Raw genomic sequence first — 19,769 nt, 5'->3', positions numbered from 1 at the left:
AATAATAATAATAATAATAATAATAATAATAATAATAATAATAATGACGACAAAAAAGAACGCGCGAAGACAGCGCTGCGTGTCTTCTCCGCGGTCTGTTTTTCAAGTGCAAGAAGTCGAGGCTTACGTAAAAAAAGCGCTGCGCCGAATTAGAGACGAGATAAAAGTACAGAGGCCTAGTATATACGCCCCTCTTACCCCGTGATAGGGTCATTTTTCACTCTCCCCCACCACGCCCAGGCGTATCTATATACCATCTCCGCCACGCACTCTGCGCTCCACGCATCGCTAGCTTTCCCTTCTCTCCCTCTCTCCACGCTGATACGTGCTGTCCAGTGTCATCGGCACCGTCACCCTCTCGACGCGCTTTCTGTTTCGCTGGTTCCCCTCTCCCACTTGCCGCATAGTTGCCAGGCGGTGGGTAGGGGGAGCAGTGGTGACGACGCAAGAAAAGGAAGCGGCCCCCATTCTCTTCGATGATGACAGCTTCTGCAGATGGAGCCTATACGACAAATGAAGACGGCAGAGACTCGCAGACCGCCAAAGCGCCAGTCTTCTCGTGGGCGGCCGCCAACAAGGCGCGAAGAGGATTTGTTTTTCTTCTTTCATGCGACAGATCTTATATGGAAGTACCGGCTTCCCGAGGATTATGCAAGGGGGGAGCGGTTACCCCCCCCCCCCCACCTTTCCGCTCCCTGAAGATTTCGTATAACATTTTTATAAGCGGCCATACACACGTCGTTGGTAAGTTCATTCAAAACCCGCATATCCCCGTAAAACATACATCCTTCAGGATTGCCAGCGAACTTTGCACGTCATTACGCACCGTTGAGGAACCTTGCCGGTCATGTCACGGCACTGAAAGAAACGCCTCCCCACTCCGTGGATACACCTCTCTGCAAAAGGTTCTGCGGACACCCTTGATCAAGAAAGTAAACGGGGGGGAGGGGGGGGGGGGGTCCACGCCACGGTGGTATAATAGATAGATAGATAGATAGATAGATAGATAGATAGATAGATAGATAGATAGATAGATAGATAGATAGATAGATAGATAGATAGATAGATAGATAGATAGATGTACACGACTTTGATTCAAGTTGAGACTGCTTATAGGCAGCGGTGAAAGAATTCGCAGCTCGCCGCGAAGTCTCGTACGTACGCAAACAACCATTCGTCGCAGATGGAAATGGCCACAAAACGCACGCGAGTACTATTGATTGACTCACCACCAGCAGGCGGTTTGTAAGATTGCAGAGACCACCGCCACGGCCACGCTTTCATGTATGCAGAGAATGATACCTCTTCCATTTCTGTTGCATATGGAAAGGATCCATATAGCCGTGTAAGCTATTATATGATAACGCGTGTTCGTGCGTACATGTCATTTTTTTCTGCTCTTATACACACGCCGGCGCGTACGGTCACATCGATCAGTTAAATTGTATTTCCCTGGCAGAGCCATTATTACAAAGGCTCGCTGTCATGAGTGTATTCCGACAAACCTTCAATCGGTAAATAAGAGTCAACGACTCGTGTAAAGTTACCCTTTTTAGTATTTAGATATTAGCTTTTCATATTGTTACAGACAAGTCGGAGGGCAGGCGATATGATTGCTGTGATCTTACGTGGCAAAACCACTATATATTGATTATGAAGCATGCCAACAGTTCCCGATACCCTATTTAATATGAAAGGTACTCATCCGAGTGTTCCCTTCGACAGCGTACTGCAGTGTACGACGGTTCATGGCCTATGCACGAGGCAAAAGGAACGAAGAGAAATAGCTGGAGAATAGCACGCGCTGTCATCTTTGAGTAAAAATAAGCGGGTGACGAAATGTAGCTGGACGACCACGAGTTTCTCACAATGATACCTATATAGGGAAATCTGGCGCCGCCGTCTGTGCGAATTTCCCAAGGGCTTAACCACACGTACGCGCTGCAACGCGTCATCGTGCCCTCTCCCTGTGGCGGCAGAGGCAACATCCTCTAAACATTCTTGGAGGTATCGGCAGGGGGCGCGCGCCTTCACGTAGCCGCGCGCCTCCTTTCTCAAAAGAGAGAGGGCACTCCTCACGTTGTACGCGATGGGGATGACAATATATGTGTATACGAGGGTTGTGTTGGCTAGTATTGAGAGCGGCTTCAGCTATTAAAAAAAAAGAAGATACAACTTCGCAATTAAAGGTGTTCTGAAACAAGAGCTTCATAAACGGATCTCGTTGAGCCGTTTTACATATTAAAGCTATCGTTCACCCGCATGATATAAGGAAAGGGCAAAAAGGAAGGAATAGACGAAAAAAAAATAATACCGTGGCAGAGTGAATATTGCAACCGTGTCGTCTGTCTTTTAGCGGCCATTCGCTACATTTTAAGTTTCATAAACCTGCACATTAAAGCAGTAGTAATCATAGTTATTCAAAACTTGGTTCGGTGCAATGCTAAGGACGAAAGTTAACTTCCTACTTTTTAATTCGAAATTAAAGCAAGTAGCTGTTCTAGCCAGACGCGCTTCTGAGGTGTCCGCGGGCTCTTAATAAACGACGCCAATCCGAATCTGACGCATCTACAAAAATTACCATGCATATACCGAGTCACAGCGCCAGTTTTCGCTCTATAGGTTAGAGTGGAAAACTCCATGATGACAAAATCAAGAGACCAAAGCAACGCACAAATAAAGAAGGAAAAGAGAAAATCATCTAAAAAAAGCCACGCATACCAACGAATTCATTGCTAATGATGGGGCCAAACCGCGTGGATCGGAGGTGGTCTTTTATTTCGTTCTGGTTAAGAGTCTTTTATTTCGTTCTTGTTAAAACTTTCCTTCTGTCTCATGCCTTAACTGATATGTGATTAAATGTCAGTGTTTTTTTCGGTGTTGTGATCTTTTATTTTGCTGGTTATTGTTAACAGCATTTCAATAGCCTACTTGTTGTCCACAGATGTTTCGGCTTCGACAACTACTGCAGGCGTCGGGCGGCAGCGGTTTATGGAGGGAGGGACACTGTCCTAAAAAAAAAAAAAAAAAAACTCTGGCACGAAGAAGGGTTTCAAGCCGCTCAAGCAATTCCGCGTTCGACGGAGACACACGTCACCCTATAGTCGGCGCATGGGCGCTACAGCTTGCGCACAGTGACCAGTCGTTGCTAGCTAAATACCTCGCTGAGGCTGAAAAAAAAAACGGAGCTGACACGAGTCGTGAAGAATGAAAGAAAGTACAGATAGAAAGAAGCTATATTGCGCCACGCTAGCTATAGTTCCAGAGCTGCGTCAGCAAGTTGCGCGTGGGTCGAGCAGACACCCCCCACACACACACACTTCACATAGCCCCCTCGACGTTTCTCAGTGGCGCACCTCCGGCGACCAAAACAGCTCCCCGCTCGCAGCGAGCAGGACGCTCCTCTGCAGAATGCGTCACCCACTGAGGAGCTGCGTAGTGCGTGCTATTCACTGCTCCCCTGGGCGCGCCAGCAATCCGGAAGCGGTATTCTGGCAGCAAGCGATATTTCGGCAGCGCCTCCCCCCCCCCCCCCCCTGGGTTCGAATACCCTTTTATGGCAGGGACGCTTACGGGAGCCAAGTTTCCTTAAATAAACGTGTTAAAGCGAGCCCTGTCACAGCGGTGAATAATAATAATAATAATAATAATAATAATAATAATAATAATAATAATAATAATAATAATAATAATAATAATAATAATAATATCTGGGGTATTACGACCCAAAACCACGATATGATTACGAGAGATGCAGTAGTGGAGAGCTCCGGAAATTTTGACCATCCGGTGTTCGCACAGCCAACGCCTCCTAGATTTCCCGTGCCTGTCGGATGAGCGCGAAACGCCGGTCATCTATGGCAGCGCTGCCTACGTAGGGATAAGGGTCTTTGTACCTGGTCTTTGAGATCGGCAATTTTGGCGTTTGCTACTAATTTCAGAGGATGCCTTGTATTCAAAAAGTTACTCGTTGAATGACGGCGTCACTTACGTTGGGGTAATTATAATTACGTTTACGCCTTTTAAAAACCCTTTTACGTTATTTTTGTTGCATATAAGCTCCAAAAACGTGAAAACCTATTTGAAGAGACCCCTACTTGAGTGGCGCCACCACCTATAGTTCCGACGACCACCGCTTCCCAAGTGACCGCCGATAATCCGGCAGGCACGGGAAATCTAGGAGGCGTTGGCACAGTACACGCGTGTCACTGCCATGTCACCTCTACCGAAATGTGACCACCGCGGCCGGGATCGAACCCGCTACCTTTGGGTTTGCAGCCGGGCACCTCAGCCACTGTGCCACCGTGGCGCGCAGCACTGCGATGATCGCGCATCGACACCACGAGAACGATTACGCGACAAATGTGTGTCCAATCTTCCTGAATGTGGCTTCCAATAATTAACTCACTCATTTGGCTAAGACTGCATACGGCTTTGGTTCATTCACGAAATACGGAATATCGTGCAGCCATCTTATGAATGTTAGCTTCGTAAAGCTGCAGCGCAGACCTACAACGTATGGCTGAAAAAAAAAAAAATAACGAATACAAAAACCAAGTTCTGATTGCAATTAAGGCACGGTGAAGAGAGGAGTCCAGGCTAATTTTGACTAAGTGGGGTGTTTTACATGCACCTGATTTAAGTAGACGAACCTTTCTGCCTTCCATTCACATTGTATATAGATAAAGCGAACGCAAAACAAAAAAAAAAACAGAACGAAAAAATAAAAAAATTGCCCGCAGCTTCCCTCGGGGGAACACTGAGGAGGATGCGGACCTTATAATTGGTTAACGGGGTGTTAAAGTGCGACTTACTTGGGTCGATGGCTAAATTGGTTAACGTGGTTGTGAAATGGGGTGTTAAATTGCGACTTACTTGGGTCGATGGCTAAATTGGTTAACGTGGTTGTAGGAGGGGGTGTTAAATGAGTGAACACGTACACACGTATGCGAAAGGGCGGCGCTGGTCGAAGGGACGTCGATCATTGTGTTTGTGGATTCGTTGGAATTCATTTCACCGCGACCTTGGACGTCGACGCGCCGTACAAACCAACCGACAAGCGGCAACTGAGCGAGCGAGCGTCGACCTTGAGTATATATACAGCACGACGGCGCATGCACTGTCAGCTGTTGAATGTTCTCGAAGCGCGACGCCACATGCGCGTCCACTGGAGAATCAGGAGAATTGTAGATGTCGAACGCGGTGTGTAGAGGAGGAAGGGTGCACAGATGGTGGAGGAGTGAAGCGCGCGCGGTGTGTAGAGGAGGAAGGGATGCACAGATGGTGGAAGAGTGGGCGACGGCGCGACGGCGCATGCGCGCGCGTCAGCTGTCGAATGTTCGAGAAGCGGTGCGGACGGCGCACTACAAGGCGCGAGTATAAGATGCTCCGCATCTAAAAGCTTACCGAGAAACCTACACACACCTGAAAACAGAAATGAGCACAAAATAAATACACATGCACGTATACCTACCTGCATGCGAGGAGCACTCACACGCACATATCACACCCGATCTCTTGACTATATGGGTAAGTTTTCAGCTTAACTAAGCCGCTTTCTCTTATTAATTAGGTTTTAATCAAAAAGCTTCATCTTTTTCCATTATCTATTTATGAACGTTCTAACTAGATATCGTCCGAACTCTACACTTGTCCAGTCTCCTTTTATCGATTAGCGGGTCCACAAGCTAGAGGCCGTTACGGCGTTTTATAGCCCCCTTAAGGGACCATTTACCTGGCCTCGAGCGGACTTTGATTACCGCTTACACTGCACGGTCGTTTATCGGGGCTTCTCCAAGAGACACGCAAAGTCTGCCGCCGATTTGCTTATTGAGACGAGCCCTTCAACGGTGAGCGCGTCTCGTAGCGTAGGTATCTCCACGTAGGTCGTTCGCGGCGACGTCAGTCTTCGGAGGACGTTTCGTTCTTGGTCCATGGCGTGACAGCAGATTCCGCCGTCCGTCCGCGCGAGCCTTTTCCCGGCAGATTGCGCGTGCGCTGTCGCTGCGAGACAGCCGGGTCGTAACCGTAAAAACGAGAACTGAGAACACGTTCTCGGGAAAGCGGGGGCAATCCTGCATGCGTAAGCGAGAGCTTATCGGCGCAGTGCATAGCTCTTTCTCTTTACAACAAGCAGATTTTGTATGCGCAAGTGTGGTACGCGGCTTCCATCCAAGTGGTACTAATACCTTACGTCCCAAAACCACGACAGGATTGCGAGAGACGCCTCAGTGGAGGGCTCCGGAAATTTTGACCACCTGGTGTTCTTTGACATTCGCTGACATATCCCAGTATGTATACACGGGCTGCTACCGTTTCGCCTCCATCGAAAGTCGACCACCGCGGCTGGTGTCAAACCCGAGAACTTCAAAGCTTCCGTGTTCAACTGAACTGCCTCGCTTTGTTCGATGTCAGCTCACGTTAAAGAACACCAGATGGTCGAAACTTCCGGAGCCCTCAACTGCGACGTCTCTCATAACCCTGTCATGGCTTCGGGACGTGAAACCCCAACAATTATTAAGCATTAAACCGTACTTTAGTGTACGTATACTTAAATAAAAGAAATCCAGACAAAGCTCAGCAACTTCTGGGCTTGTGTCGTGTAGCCGGATACAGTCTTTTGAGTACACACGTTAACTACTCTTTAGCGTGCGAAAGTCCACTCGGCACCAAGCGGCACTTTATAAGCGCGCTGCATATAAGCTAGCGCACAGTGCAAGTTGGGCACACCAAACGCGCAGTGCTGCAGCATCGAAAGAACAACAGCGCTCTGAAATACCCGCCACACGAAAGGATTTACGTTGCGGCCGCCCGTGATCATCGTTCATCTGCTGTCTCGTGCGATTTAAGCGATTAACGAAACTCGGTCATCGCGCTTTCGCGTATGTTCGGTTACCGGGGTAGAGTTTGATAAATTAATGGCAAAAAACCCTGCACCCGTGAAGTAATACGGATTATACTCGGCATTTCCTACTGAATGTTCTAATGAGCTCGTATGCTTACTATAACGAATACCTGATGTAACGAACAAAGCGTTTCCCCAACGCCACTTGGCATGCATTCTCGTACGCATTCATTCGCCCTTTATAGTCACTCCTTCCAAGTAAACGCGAGAAGAGGCATTAAATCGAGGGTTCATTTCTTTGTTACTGTAATGAAACGAACAGACAACCATTCCATTTCAAATGAGCACGACGAAGTAAAAGTCATTCGAATTTGCGGATTTATGCATGCGACGTTGTCGGATCCAAACTGTGCATGCATATTTGGGGGAGACGTTCGCTTCCCAGCATTACGTACGGGTGGTTTTCCTACATCGGTATATTACAGTGTTTTACACAAGCATTTCCTAAAAAAAACGAAGGCTGCTACAGCGCCTATCGCGACAAACTTGGACGGTCCCGTTGTCCGGGCAGCGCAATAATGCAGCCGGCAGAGTGTCGCAACCAATGGATAAATAACCAACAATCTCACCACGACGGGTCGTAATGGACATCGGCCGGCGGGGTGGGGCAGTTATCGTACACCGACCAAGTCCGCTGGAGCGGACGGTGCATCCCTTGCAACGCCGGCATGGATCGATCGCGTCGTCACTCGGAGAAAAAAATTTGTTTCGCACGCCACGCGAGCACACACACACACGCACCGTCGTTCGAAACTGTTGGCATCCAACTCGGCGTCAAGAACTGAACTGCAGCCAGCCGACTATCCAGCCAAGCCGGGCAAAGCCAGCCACCAGGGTCCGAGGTTAAACGGGAGGGGGCCCCCACAAAAAAAAAAAAAAAAAAATCAGATAAAAGAAACAGACGACCGAGAGCAGACGATAATTTCTGCAGCCCTGTCACTCACTAACTCCCTTTCGGAACTGGCGTTTTACTTTTGTTTCCACGTCCACCGCCCATAGAGTGTGCGTCCAGGGTTCTAAATTGAATAGCAGCTAAAGCGAGAAACAACGTAACAAAAGAAAACGGCTAAACAGAGTCAGTTTGTGGGAAAGGAGGATCACTTGCGTGGACGCGAAGCTGGTTTTGCGCCACTCGCGAAAAGTTGCAACGACAAAACAAGCGAGCGGACGACGACGCCGCCCGAACGAAGAACGGCCATAGACTCGGGGGGTCCCCAACCGTTCCTTGACTCCTAGTTTGCTAAACTCGACACAGTTTGTTTCGTCCGGCCTCGGGTTTTTCTTTCGCCGCTTATTCCGAAGCTTGAGGGAAACGTGGGTTTCAATTTTGCGTTTAGAAATATACTACAAGCACGTGCGGTGCTGTAAAACTGCATAGCTGCATCGGTAGAGGCCAGCGCCATAGACACGTTCCCGTCGCGCCAAGAAAGCGCACGAGAGAAGCGCATTTCGAAGCTATGCAGTGTGAGAATGTATATACGAAAACTATAGCGAAGACGTCAGCGTCAACACCCCCTTGCGTGCATTTAGTTAAAGCAAAAGCCACAAAGTTCCCCGTGCACTCGTGTACGGCAATTCGAAGGCGAAAACAGTAGAGAGTTTTAGTACTGCGGAATGGTGCTACGTACGCATCACGCAAGCGCCTTGCGTTACGTGGCGTCGTTTGCCACTAATCGGCTTTCAGTACGCCGTAGTACCCGCGTACGTAACGAGCGTGAAGCGTGTTGCGTCACCTGGAATATCAAAATAGAAGTACGTGTTGTTGACAGCCAATGTGAGCCAATTCAAGTGTTATAGCCAGATTACGGCCATATTTTAAGCCACAGAGCCGGTCGGTGCTTACCTTCGATGCCGCCATTTTGAAAACGAAATCTCGCGCTGTCGCGAATTTGTTCGAGAGCGGCGCGATCACCTCATACGTACGTACGCACGCATCTCATGCGTGCGTACGTAGCAGCTGCGTACGTAACGCGATACGTGCGCGTTGCGAGTCTGCGCATGCGCACTACGCAGAACGTGGCGTCCTTACGTACGCAACGCCGCCACGTATGCGTACGCAGTACTAAAACTCTCTAGTCTTTTCAGTCGATTGCACCGATCCTTCCCCACACACCCCTGCCTCTGGGATCGAAGGCTTAAGTTCTCCCCATTTCACGTAGTTTTTCACGGCCTCCACGATCCGCAACCTCCGAACTACGCGACAATGTTGTGAGCCGACGTCATCACGTCAAGTCATAATGACGCCGAATGATGACGCAATGTAGTGAAGTCATCGCTCGAACTTGCGTCTTTGACGAAACCTCAGACGAGGCTTTTGCGAGACCTTACGAGTTTTTAAAAGCCACGTCAGAATGACGCCGCGCTGTTCTCAACGGAATAGAATCCGCACCCTGAGTGCTTTGGAACCCACCGCCATATATAGCTGCGAAGTCAGCACGTTGTCTAGCGTCATTATCAAGATATCTCGGTATCGGGCAGTCGTCAGAAAAGCAAAAAAAGTGAAGCCCTAGGCACGCGTGCAATCTTCGTGAAGTTACCATGAACAAACAGATATTCGGGCACAACCGGTAATACAGGAAGCACAGATTTAGCCCGCGTCCGTGTGCTCAGTTCGTGCGCAAACGTGGTTTCTTCTGGTGGCGAAACCTGCAGCAGACGACAATGGCGCCAAAGTAGCTAGACGGCTCTCCGAAGGGCTATACACGGACGGCGCCTACAGATTTTTTTTAACGCTTCGTCCCCTAGCGCTAACCAAGGCACGCACGTCTTGCTCGTGCTGTTTTTTCTTTTAATTTTAACTCAACTCCGAGGCAACCAATATATTTTGAGAACCCCTTTCACCCGGTGAGTCGCAGCAACTGCAGCCATCCATCGTTGTGGGCATTTTGTTTTTCAAGTGTCATCCTGCAGAAGAAGGATAGCCTCAGAGCCGCACCTACACCACAAAAAGTTGTAAATGTTGTACGTGTGTCAGGTGGATTTCAGAGGTGTCAAGAGCCCTTTGAGGACTGATAGCAATCGCTTCAACAAAAGATGTGTACAAGTGAAATTCAACTTGTTCACGAATCAAAGCGTGCAGCATAACATTGAGTGAGGATAGCATGCAATGATACAGGCACAATGTGTTTAGATATCTCCGTATTCAGATACCATATCATTTTTCTGTCCTAATATTGCAACAAGTAAAATTTCTTGTCATGTTGACACCGTAATTGTACGACCAGTCAAGCTGCCTACACACAGATTTTATCCCACCATCCTTGCTGTTTATGTATGTTTTGTACCCATGAAGCAATGAAAGAAAAAAATCAATTTCTATATTGATAGTGTCAGAATATAGATGCCTGGGTATTGAGCACTCATCAGAAAAAAAAAAGAATGTCGTGTAGTTTCAGGTGTAGAAATCCTGCGCCGAAAAAATGAAATGAAGGATTCAGGTGGGGCGTTTCTAGGCAGAGCATGCTTGCAGCAGCTTCAATCCACGGTCTTTTTTTTTTTTTTAACACGTACTCTCGCAAAAAAAAAAAAATAGAATCGGTTTAAAAGGGCCCACGCGGGGTCAGGCACTTCTAAAAGTTTAACGACCACCACCGCTCTCTGACGTCACAGACAACGTTGTGCCAACTGCCCGTCAGCAGCTAACGGGGAAACAAAGAAAAAGCGCAATAACAAACACTGGAAGACTAGCAAATCATTCGAAAGGTATATGGAGGGCGTACAAACACACACACACACACACACACACACACACACACACACACACACACACACACACACACACGCACACACACACACACGCACACACACACACACACACACACACACACACACACACACACAAACGCAAGCACGCATTTATACATACATTTTATCTTGTATTTTCGTGTTAATGTACATGCGTGTTGCACAATGGTAAAGAAAATGCTTTAAGGAACTAGAAAATCTTGTAGTCCTTTAAAGTTGCACCCAGAATTACGCCCAGAGTGTCGGAGAACGAACTGGTGTTAGGTATATTTTAGTCAAAATAAAGAACAACAACAAATTGGCCTGGACAGAACAGTATCGCGTAGGCAAGATAACTGCTGGTCATTAAAAGAAACTGACTATAGATTAAAGAAAAGGCAAACACGCGAAGGGGAGACAGAATGTCATGCGACCAGTGACATCAGGAAGTCTGCGGGTATATTGTTGTCGCGGAAGACCGCGTTAATTGGTGTAAGATGCCCTTGTTCTACAGTGGGCGCAGTCAGGTTGATGATGATGATATGCGTGCAGTGTGGTCTATATTGTGCATGAATTGGAAGCACTTTCTTGTGGGATGTACACAACGGTCATAGCTCGTCATGACACTGTAGAGAAGGCCTGCTTGCAGTATTAGACGCAAGCGCTTCCACTGTAGGCCTTGACATAACCAGGTTAAACCCCCCCCCCCCCCTCTTTTTTTAAAGCTCTGCAGGTGCATGGTGTCGCACCGGTCGAGGTTCGAAGGCGCGGGTTCGATTCACGCCACCCGCAATTCGATGGGGGGGGGGGGGGTGAAAAGTACGAACGAACCAGCGTACTTAAAAGTTCGGTGCTCCTAATCGAAAACCACAGGTGGTCGAAATAAATCTGGAGTCCTACACAACAGCGTACCCTGTAATCATATCGCGGTCTCGGCGCGCGATACCACGGGATTCAATCGATTCTTCGAAGTGGCAGGTTCAATTCAAGTCAGCATTCGGATGAGGGAGAAATGCGAGATAACTCTGGAGCGCACGATTACTTAAGTACTGTGTCCTAAGCGACTTCTAATCTATAAACATGAAGTGCACCGTCATCTGTGGGTGCCAGAGACCTCTCATAGATAGATGGATATGTGGGGTTTAACGTCCCAAAACCACCACATGATTATGAGAGACGCCGTAGTGGAGGGCTCCGGAAGTTTCGACCACCTGGGGTTCTTTAACGTGCACCCATACATGAGCACACGGGCCTACAGCATTTCCACCTTTATCGGAAATCCAGCCGCCGCAGCCGGAATTCGATACCGCAACCTACGGGTCAGCAGCCGAGTACCTTAGCCACTAGACCACCGCTACGGTGCCCGAAACCTATCACGCCAAGTTCCACAAAATTTCATCCAGCCAATGTCGCAAACATGCGAAAAACACATTTTGAAAATTTTCAATTCACGCGCGGTGACTTGGGCGCGAAATTTAAAAATATAAATGCAATCTTGATTTTATCCGCTAATAATGAGCATATGATAGAGAAACATAACATTATAGAGTTCCCAGAGTGCAGTTTGTCGACGTAAACCAAGTCAGCACTGTTTCTCTTGAGCGTCCTTTAAAATTTAAGTGTAATCAATAATTATAACGAGGGTAAAATGACTTAAAAACGAAAAACGAAACTGCCATTTCGGCACATGTATAAGTCCCGTGGGACACCAAGTATGTGCGTGTTAAACACGAATGTAGCAGATATTCTCAAACAGAGGTTGGTTACAGGAGCGGACGTTGTGACACGTGTACGACAAATTACGTTTCGACAAGTGACGTTTCAACGAGTGTACGTTTCGACAAGTAATGTTTCAACAAGTGTACGTATTGACAAGTGACGTTGCGGCAAGCGTACGCTGCGATAAGTGTTCATTTTCAAGCCTTGAAAAAGGCCAGTCCACTTGCCGAAACGTCGGCCCCCGCACCCACCCGCTGTTTACGAATTTCTCATCGCGAGCTGCCATATAGCCACCCGAGCTTTGTCATTCGTGCGAGTAATAGCTGCGCACGTATCCTCGCATGTAATTCGAGAAATGAAGACGCCAACGGGATATCGACCCAAGAAACGTTCGACGGCAATCAATAAACGTAAAGTTGTAAGCAGCTACACCTGGACTGAAAGGCCGAGAAACGGTTCAAAGAAATATAACTAAAGAATAAACGAGCCAGACTTTAAATGTGCATATATACCATTACAAAAGTACGCATAAACATGAGCCACGTTAAGCAGCCTAATCTGCTGTGAGCGAGTGTAAAAAACAAAAAAAATTCAGAGAAAGAGTCAGCGTTGTCAAACATAGAAAATATATGGCCCTTCAGTTTTCCGCGCAAACCAGCACTCCGTGCGCGCAAATCGGATTGCGGAAAAATTGCGAGGCGAAAAGTCGATACCATATTTTGCCGGCTCGCGAATGCGTCTAAATTATTACTAAAGAAAAGTAAAAAAAAAACAGCTATCTACTCTACATTTTCCATGCCGCGTCACGACCGCACCGTGTGAAATGAAGTAATAACGGCAACACATAAACGAGAAAGAGAGAGAGGAGAGAGAACTACAAACGAAAGCATTGCTATGCACGTGCAAGCCGATGACGTCCAAAGGGCACACACGAAAACGTCCACAGAACGATCGACGTCAGTTCGCGTAGATCACGTCAGGTCCTCCCCATTTTCCCCTCACCCTTTATTTCATTTTTTTACTCATCGGTATTACGACGAGTCCCGGGAGAGAATGTCCGCCATGTTCGACGAGCAAACATACGAATCAAACACACATACAAATAAAAAGAGGGCAAAACAAAAAAAGAAACATCACTAGAGAGAATTCGATTAGCAGGCCCTAGCCGGGAAAATCCGGGAGGCGAGGTCCCGCTACATGACATCATGTTTTCCTCCTCCCCCTAAACCTCTGCACCTCTCCCTCCTCGACCTTTACGGCTGTTAAAAGAAAGAAAGAAAGAAAGAACAAAAGAAAGAAAGAAAGAAGGAAAGGAAGAAAAAAGGGAAGAAAGAAAGAAAGAACGAAAGGAAGAAAAAAGAAAGAAAGGAAGGTCGTCGGAGGGGAAATGCGCATATACGTCAATGCCGGCGCAAAGGAAAGTCGATCTTTCCGCTTACCCTTCGCTCTCCCTCCCCACGTGTCTCCCGCCCCGCTCCCATTGCACCCTGTTTTCCCCAACGCTCGATTCCCATACACTCCCAGCGTCGGAGAACAGATGCGTGCAGCGTTGCAGAACCTACACCAGTAGCGAGAACATATCTGATCTGGACGACTAACGTCAACGTGTAATGCGCTCAACACAGGACATAATTCTTGTTGACTGACAAATAGGCGAAAACGAGGTGGGCGTGCTCACCTGTAAATGAAAACGAAAAAAAGAAAGGAACGTAGGCAGCGCTGAAAATGCTGAGCCCGGTGATGGTTGCTTCCAGGCTTTGTGAAACACGGTGCATGTCATCGCAGCGTACTACGTATACATAATAGGGCACCGCTATAGAAACACAGCAGATGCCGCCGTTTGATTTCTGTTTCTCGCTGCGCATCGTACCAAAATAGCCGCTGATAAAGTCATGACGCTTGAGAACTTGCCATGAGAGATCAGTGATGTATACCGAGCTGAGAAAACATACAGGCTGACCTCGCAAAGAGGCAAGGCGAGATTCAACTTCTTTGTCGGACATTTGTGTGTAGGCGCAGAAACGTCTAACCGTTGCAGCGAGTAGCATTACTTGCTGAAGCAATCTACGACGAAGAACGATGGAACAAAGAGCATTTCATCACGCACGTGGAAGTTTGGCAAGCTAAGCTCTCTACAAAGTCATGGTCCTGCAAACTTTCGGCACGACACGTGCTCCCCGAAGCACAGCGCATAGACCGAGAACGTTTGGTTAACGGTAGTTTTTAGTGTATCTGTACGTGCGCAGCTGCGCTGCAGTATAAAGATCGCAGTTCTCTGACGTCACCTCTACGGACCGACATTTTGTTGGGTCAACTCGAATAGGGCTATTATGTCTTCTAATATTACTTTCCTCTTAGGCTTCACTCGATACATACCGGTACGGGAGAGCGATGTTTTCAACGACATCGTTTGTGACTACAAAACTGCGCGAAAAATCGACAAGAAACAGAGAAGGCACACACACTGCGCTTGTGTGTGTGCCTTCTCTGTTTCTTGTCGATTTTTCGCGCAGTTTTGTAGTGATGATTTACCAACTCGCCCAGCGTTCAGTACTCTTATCGTTTGTGAACCAGCACGGCAAACAGATGACCTTTTTAAGGAAAAACATTTCGCTGGGACCGCCAATCTGCGATGAGTAGGCACACGTATACTGCACGCGTTTCGTAAGACAGCTCAGCGGGTGAGCGTCATTCGAAATTGTCGCAATGTTGGCGCCCACACAGCTTTCTCGCTCGGCTGGCTTCGCGGCTCGAAAAGGGGAGAAAGGGGAGACGGCGAAGCGTAAGCGATGACGTCAGGGCAGCGAAAATAAGTGGAGCGAAAGGGAAGAAAAGGCGATAAGCGACCGCAGGCGCGCGTCGTTCAGGTGGAAGAGTCGATTTGGTTGACGCGCGCGTAAGCGAACGGTAGGGTGGAGGCGAATTTGCACTGGCGCCCTGCAGTATGTCCTACCTTTTTAGGGAACAAAGCGCGTCTACAAATACAACAGGTACTCTCCGCGAGCTTTACACACGCCTGTCGTGGCATTCACGCCATGCATGCGCTCGGCACACACCAACGAACCAATCAATGTAATAGATGTATCCGCAAGAATATACAGGTGCATGTTTAAGCATGTCTACAGTGTCCTACAAGGTTTACGTGTGCATGCAGCTATGCATAAGTCTGTATACGCATGTCTTCTTATGTTATCCCTAAATGTGCCGATATCATCGAATTTGTTCACACTATCCCTAAATCTTCACCTCCCTAAATTTACCTGTATTATCCCCACTCCTGTCTAAGCAATCCCCAGATCACTCTGTACCATACCCAAACTTGTCTCAACAGCACCCTAAACATTTGCATGTACGACCTCAAAATCTGTCTATACCGACCCCAAGTGGTATAGATAGTTAATTTAAAGGTATTATCTGCCCACAGTACCCCTATACCCAGCACGTAATCCTTAAGTCGGTCCAGAGTATACCTAAATATGTTCATACTATTATTCTGGCTACACTGCATACCTGTGCCTGCCAGTATTATGCCTAATCTTGTATGTAGCAATGATAGATATACTCTCCCGAAATATATATATATATATATATATATATATATATATATATATATATATATATATATATATATATATATATATATATATACTCGTACTGGCAGACTTGGTGTGTTTAGGTTGTATAAGAGGGACAATTAATCAGCTGCCCGCTCATAATAAGTTCACGTGCTACGTGACGCCAAACATGCGCATAAGAGTGTTTTCACACTCGTTGTTTGGCTTATAGATGGCGCTGACTGTCGCTCCTACTTCTAAATTCACAGATAAACCCAAAAAAGTGGATGGAGGGAGGGCCGCTGTGATAGCTCAGTGGTTAGAGCATCGAACGCGTAATTCGAAGGTCGTAGGTTCGATTCCTGCTCACAGTTGGTAATTTTTTCATCCACTTTTCTTTCTTCTTATTTACATTCCATTGGTTTTAATAACTTCCCCTATACATTCCTTGGCATTACTGTCTGTTATATCTCATTAATATATATATATATATATATATATATATATTACTTGGTATATGCTATTAAAGTTTCTTTGTGAGGAAACTAAGTCTTTCTTAAATGCTAGTATCAGGCGTTCTTGTATTCGCCCTGGGCTGAACACAAATAACTTCCTCCAAGCCTGGCTTTGCAAGAGGGAGCTCATTATTCGCCCGGCACCTGACAATGACCGGTTATTTCATCACCATGAGCCCAACACAAGTGACCTACGCCACTGGTATTTTCTGTGCACGCTGAGCGTGAATATGTATCAAGAATTTAATGCTTATGCAAGCGCTGCGTCTGGCACTTTTAAGATGTCTTTGCGTTGCATGTTCAACATCGTCTACGATTACGAACATCGCGTTCTCTTCATTCGCGTAATAGGAGTATGGAATGAGCTTGATTCAATCACTGTGGCACAGCCAAAACTTCGAAAATTTCTAGAAAGTATTGAAAATGTAATGTCGATGCTGCTAAGTTCTGTGTGCTAAACTACTTGCGTACGGGTGAGAGAATTCTGCTCCAGCGTGTTCTTGAACTTTTTGGTTTTATAGGGCAATGGATTGCGATGCTTGTATGTCGTATACATTGGCGATTCCCATGATCGCGACACTCGCATGTGATTGCAATAATTGGGTGTAGCGCCACGTAGAAAATTGTAAGAAAAAGTAGTTGACAGGAACGTGATGATGACGTGATGACGTCGTTACTCTCGTGTGCGTTTTATTCTGGTATAGTCTTCTTGTATTGCCAATGCATATACCTTGGTTGGAGAATGCATTTTTTTTCACTGCTGCCATGACCATTACGGAGGATTGACAGTATTCTGTAAATAAAACAAATAACAACAATACCACTGCACTTCTCTCCAGCCAAACCTATTTAGTTATGAAGCCGAGACACGACTCGCGTTGAGTGGGCCTCTAAAACAGGTACCTTTAGGCTAAATGCTAATAAAAATTGTTGGGGTTAACGCCCCGAACCACGAAATTAATTAGGAGGGATGGCGTAAAGTGGGGGGCTCCAGAAATTTCGACCAACCGGGGTTCTTTAACGCACACGGGCCTCAAGCACTTTGCCTCCACCAAACAAGCAGCCACCGCGGCCGGAATTTGATCCCGCGTCTTTTGGGTCTGAAGTCAAGCCCCATAAACACTAGACCACCGCGACGCGGTGGTCTAGTGATCATCCTAGTGGGATGCTTGACCAACGTCTCCTCTGGCTAGACCACCGCAGTACACCTCGAGCGGATATACGCGCGCAAGGTGTACTGCGGTGTAATTCTTTGCCGCTAAAACGCATGACACCCATTTTTTGTTTGAATATATGAATACGAACAAAGAAGCGAAACACGCTTCCTTCGAGACTACGGCAGAAGAACACGATACAGCAACACAGCTGTTTACAGTATACAACCAGCGCCTTCATACCGGAATCTCTCTTTATTAACGCGAAATGGCGCCAGTAAACCACTCCGCTCGTCTACGCATGAGAAGTGACCGCGTACGACGTCAACGCAGCCGAAGCACCCGCACGACACGCACCGGCGATGACGCAGCGAGATTATACGTCGCATTACCGGGAGCCGCTCCACATGGAGCCACGCGCCTCTCCGTGCCCCCTTCCGTTGTAGCCCTCTTTCAAGTTTGACGGTTTTTCGAACCTCAATACAGGCGGACGTCCTTTTTGATAAAGAAGCAAGCTACAGGAAAGCATGAATAAATGCAAGCATACCCAGCTGTGTGCCAGGCAGGGGTCGTAAACATCGCTTGTGAGCTAGGACCAAAGTCGATCGTCGGGCTATAAAGGAGGCAACCCTCACCTTTGGGGCCCTATATGCCTGTACCCAAGCCTTAGGTTAGTGAGCTAAGCGTACAAACAAGAAATGCATATAATGAAGGAGGCAGAAAAAGGTGAGGGGCGCATTTGAAGCGAGACGCGATGGCCGAGTGGGTGGGTGGGTGACCTGAGGGCGAGAGCAAGCCGCCCGTGCGCTACGCCGTAAATCTGTCGAAAGGAGCTCAGGCGACACCGTGGCAAAGTCGCGAACGAAAAAATAAAAATAAAATAGCCGCAGCGAAGCCGGGGAACACGGCAGACGACACATTTATTGCGTCGCGCTCGGAAATGAGAAAACGCGAGAGCGAATTACAGGAATGGAACGGTTCACTGGGTCTGTGCGGGTATATAAATATACGCAGGGGGGGCGGGAGATCCGGGCTGCACCGAATACTTTACCAAATACGCGATGCGACAAGCCAGAAGCGTCTTTCTTGCGCCACCCGTGGCGTCAAAATAAAAATAAAAAAACGCACTGGGAGGAGTTTTGTGCACAGTATAAATAAAGATTTTATGCGATGGCTCCGTAACAGACGACAAAGGGATGCAGGCGAGCTCTGACAACCAATCACAGCATGCGAAGTTTCGTAATTTTTCGCCGCTGTCGGAATAAAAAAAAAAATGTTGCAGTATATAGTCGTGTTGTCCGGCGCCTTTATACGCGATAAGCAATATTGAATAAATGCGTAGCTCAGGGTAAATAACTACTTCGACGCATTATTTCCCCTTTTACTTACCGCGTAGAGGGCTTGCTCCCAACTTACAAAAAAACTGTGACCCAGAATCACGTACGAATAGCCTCTCCCGCACTGCTGCTGAACATAGCTAGGCGCTCTCCGTAGCGTTTTGTATTGTGGTGTCGTAATCGAGGGTCCAAGGAAAATAGAAGTGTCTGAAAAAAAAAAAAAAGCTCGTCGCCAGATCGATAAGAATCCACAGCGTCCGCTTGCGGGATCGTATCCATGCATTTTATGTTATCCCTTTTTCGGAGTTAGCGCATAACTTTAGAGCGGCCTAACAAACTGCAACTCTCCGGTCAATTTATACTTCCGTACTAACGACTTCGTGAAACTGGAGAGCTTACTCGCGCAATGCTTTCGTGCGTACACGCGCTGCGTATGATATGCGTACGCCGAGAGAATAGAGAGTTTTAGTACTGCGTACGCTGTGTACGTGGCAGCGTTGCGTACGTAAGGACGCCACGTTCTGCGTAGTGCGCATGCGCAGACCGCAACGCGCACGTATCGCGTTACGTACGCAGCCGCTACGTACGCACGCATGAGATGCGTGCGTGCGTGCGTATGAGCTGATCGCGCTGCTCTCGAACAAGTTCGTGACAGCGCGAAACTTCGTTTTGCAAAATGGCGGCATCGAAGGCAAGCACCGACCGGCTCTGTGGCTTAAAATATGGCCATAATCTGCCTGTAACACTTGGATTGGATCACATTGGCTGTCAACAACACGTGCTTCTATTTTGATCTACCAGATGGCGCAACGCGCTTCATGCTGGTTACGTACGCGGGTACTACGGCGTACTAAAAGCCGATT

General features: G+C 47.5%; 1 protein-coding gene and 1 non-coding gene across 9 annotated transcripts in view; one reads left to right on the top strand and one right to left on the bottom strand.

Moving 5' to 3' along the window:
• ena (ENAH actin regulator enabled) overlaps positions 1-19,769 on the bottom strand; it is a 130,409-nt gene that overhangs the window by 52,657 nt on the left and 57,983 nt on the right. Inside the window, exon 1 of one of the 8 annotated variants that reach the window (XM_075866208.1) lies at positions 7,474-7,692. The exons of the other annotated variants lie outside the window; for them this stretch is intronic. Within the exon in view, the coding sequence (XP_075722323.1) occupies positions 7,474-7,574 (101 nt within the window). The 5' untranslated portion in view covers positions 7,575-7,692. Of the gene's footprint in view, positions 1-7,473; positions 7,693-19,769 lie in introns of those variants that run through there. 8 annotated transcript variants of the gene reach the window in all.
• TRNAT-CGU (transfer RNA threonine (anticodon CGU)) lies at positions 16,202-16,274 on the top strand. Its single transcript has one exon. It is a non-coding gene; the product is annotated as a tRNA-Thr (tRNA).

This window comes from Rhipicephalus microplus, chromosome 6 (assembly GCF_043290135.1).
Source record: "Rhipicephalus microplus isolate Deutch F79 chromosome 6, USDA_Rmic, whole genome shotgun sequence".
Lineage (NCBI taxonomy): Eukaryota > Metazoa > Arthropoda > Arachnida > Ixodida > Ixodidae > Rhipicephalus > Rhipicephalus microplus.
Note: the sequence above shows the minus strand (reverse complement) of the source record. Positions and strands in the feature narration are given on the sequence as shown.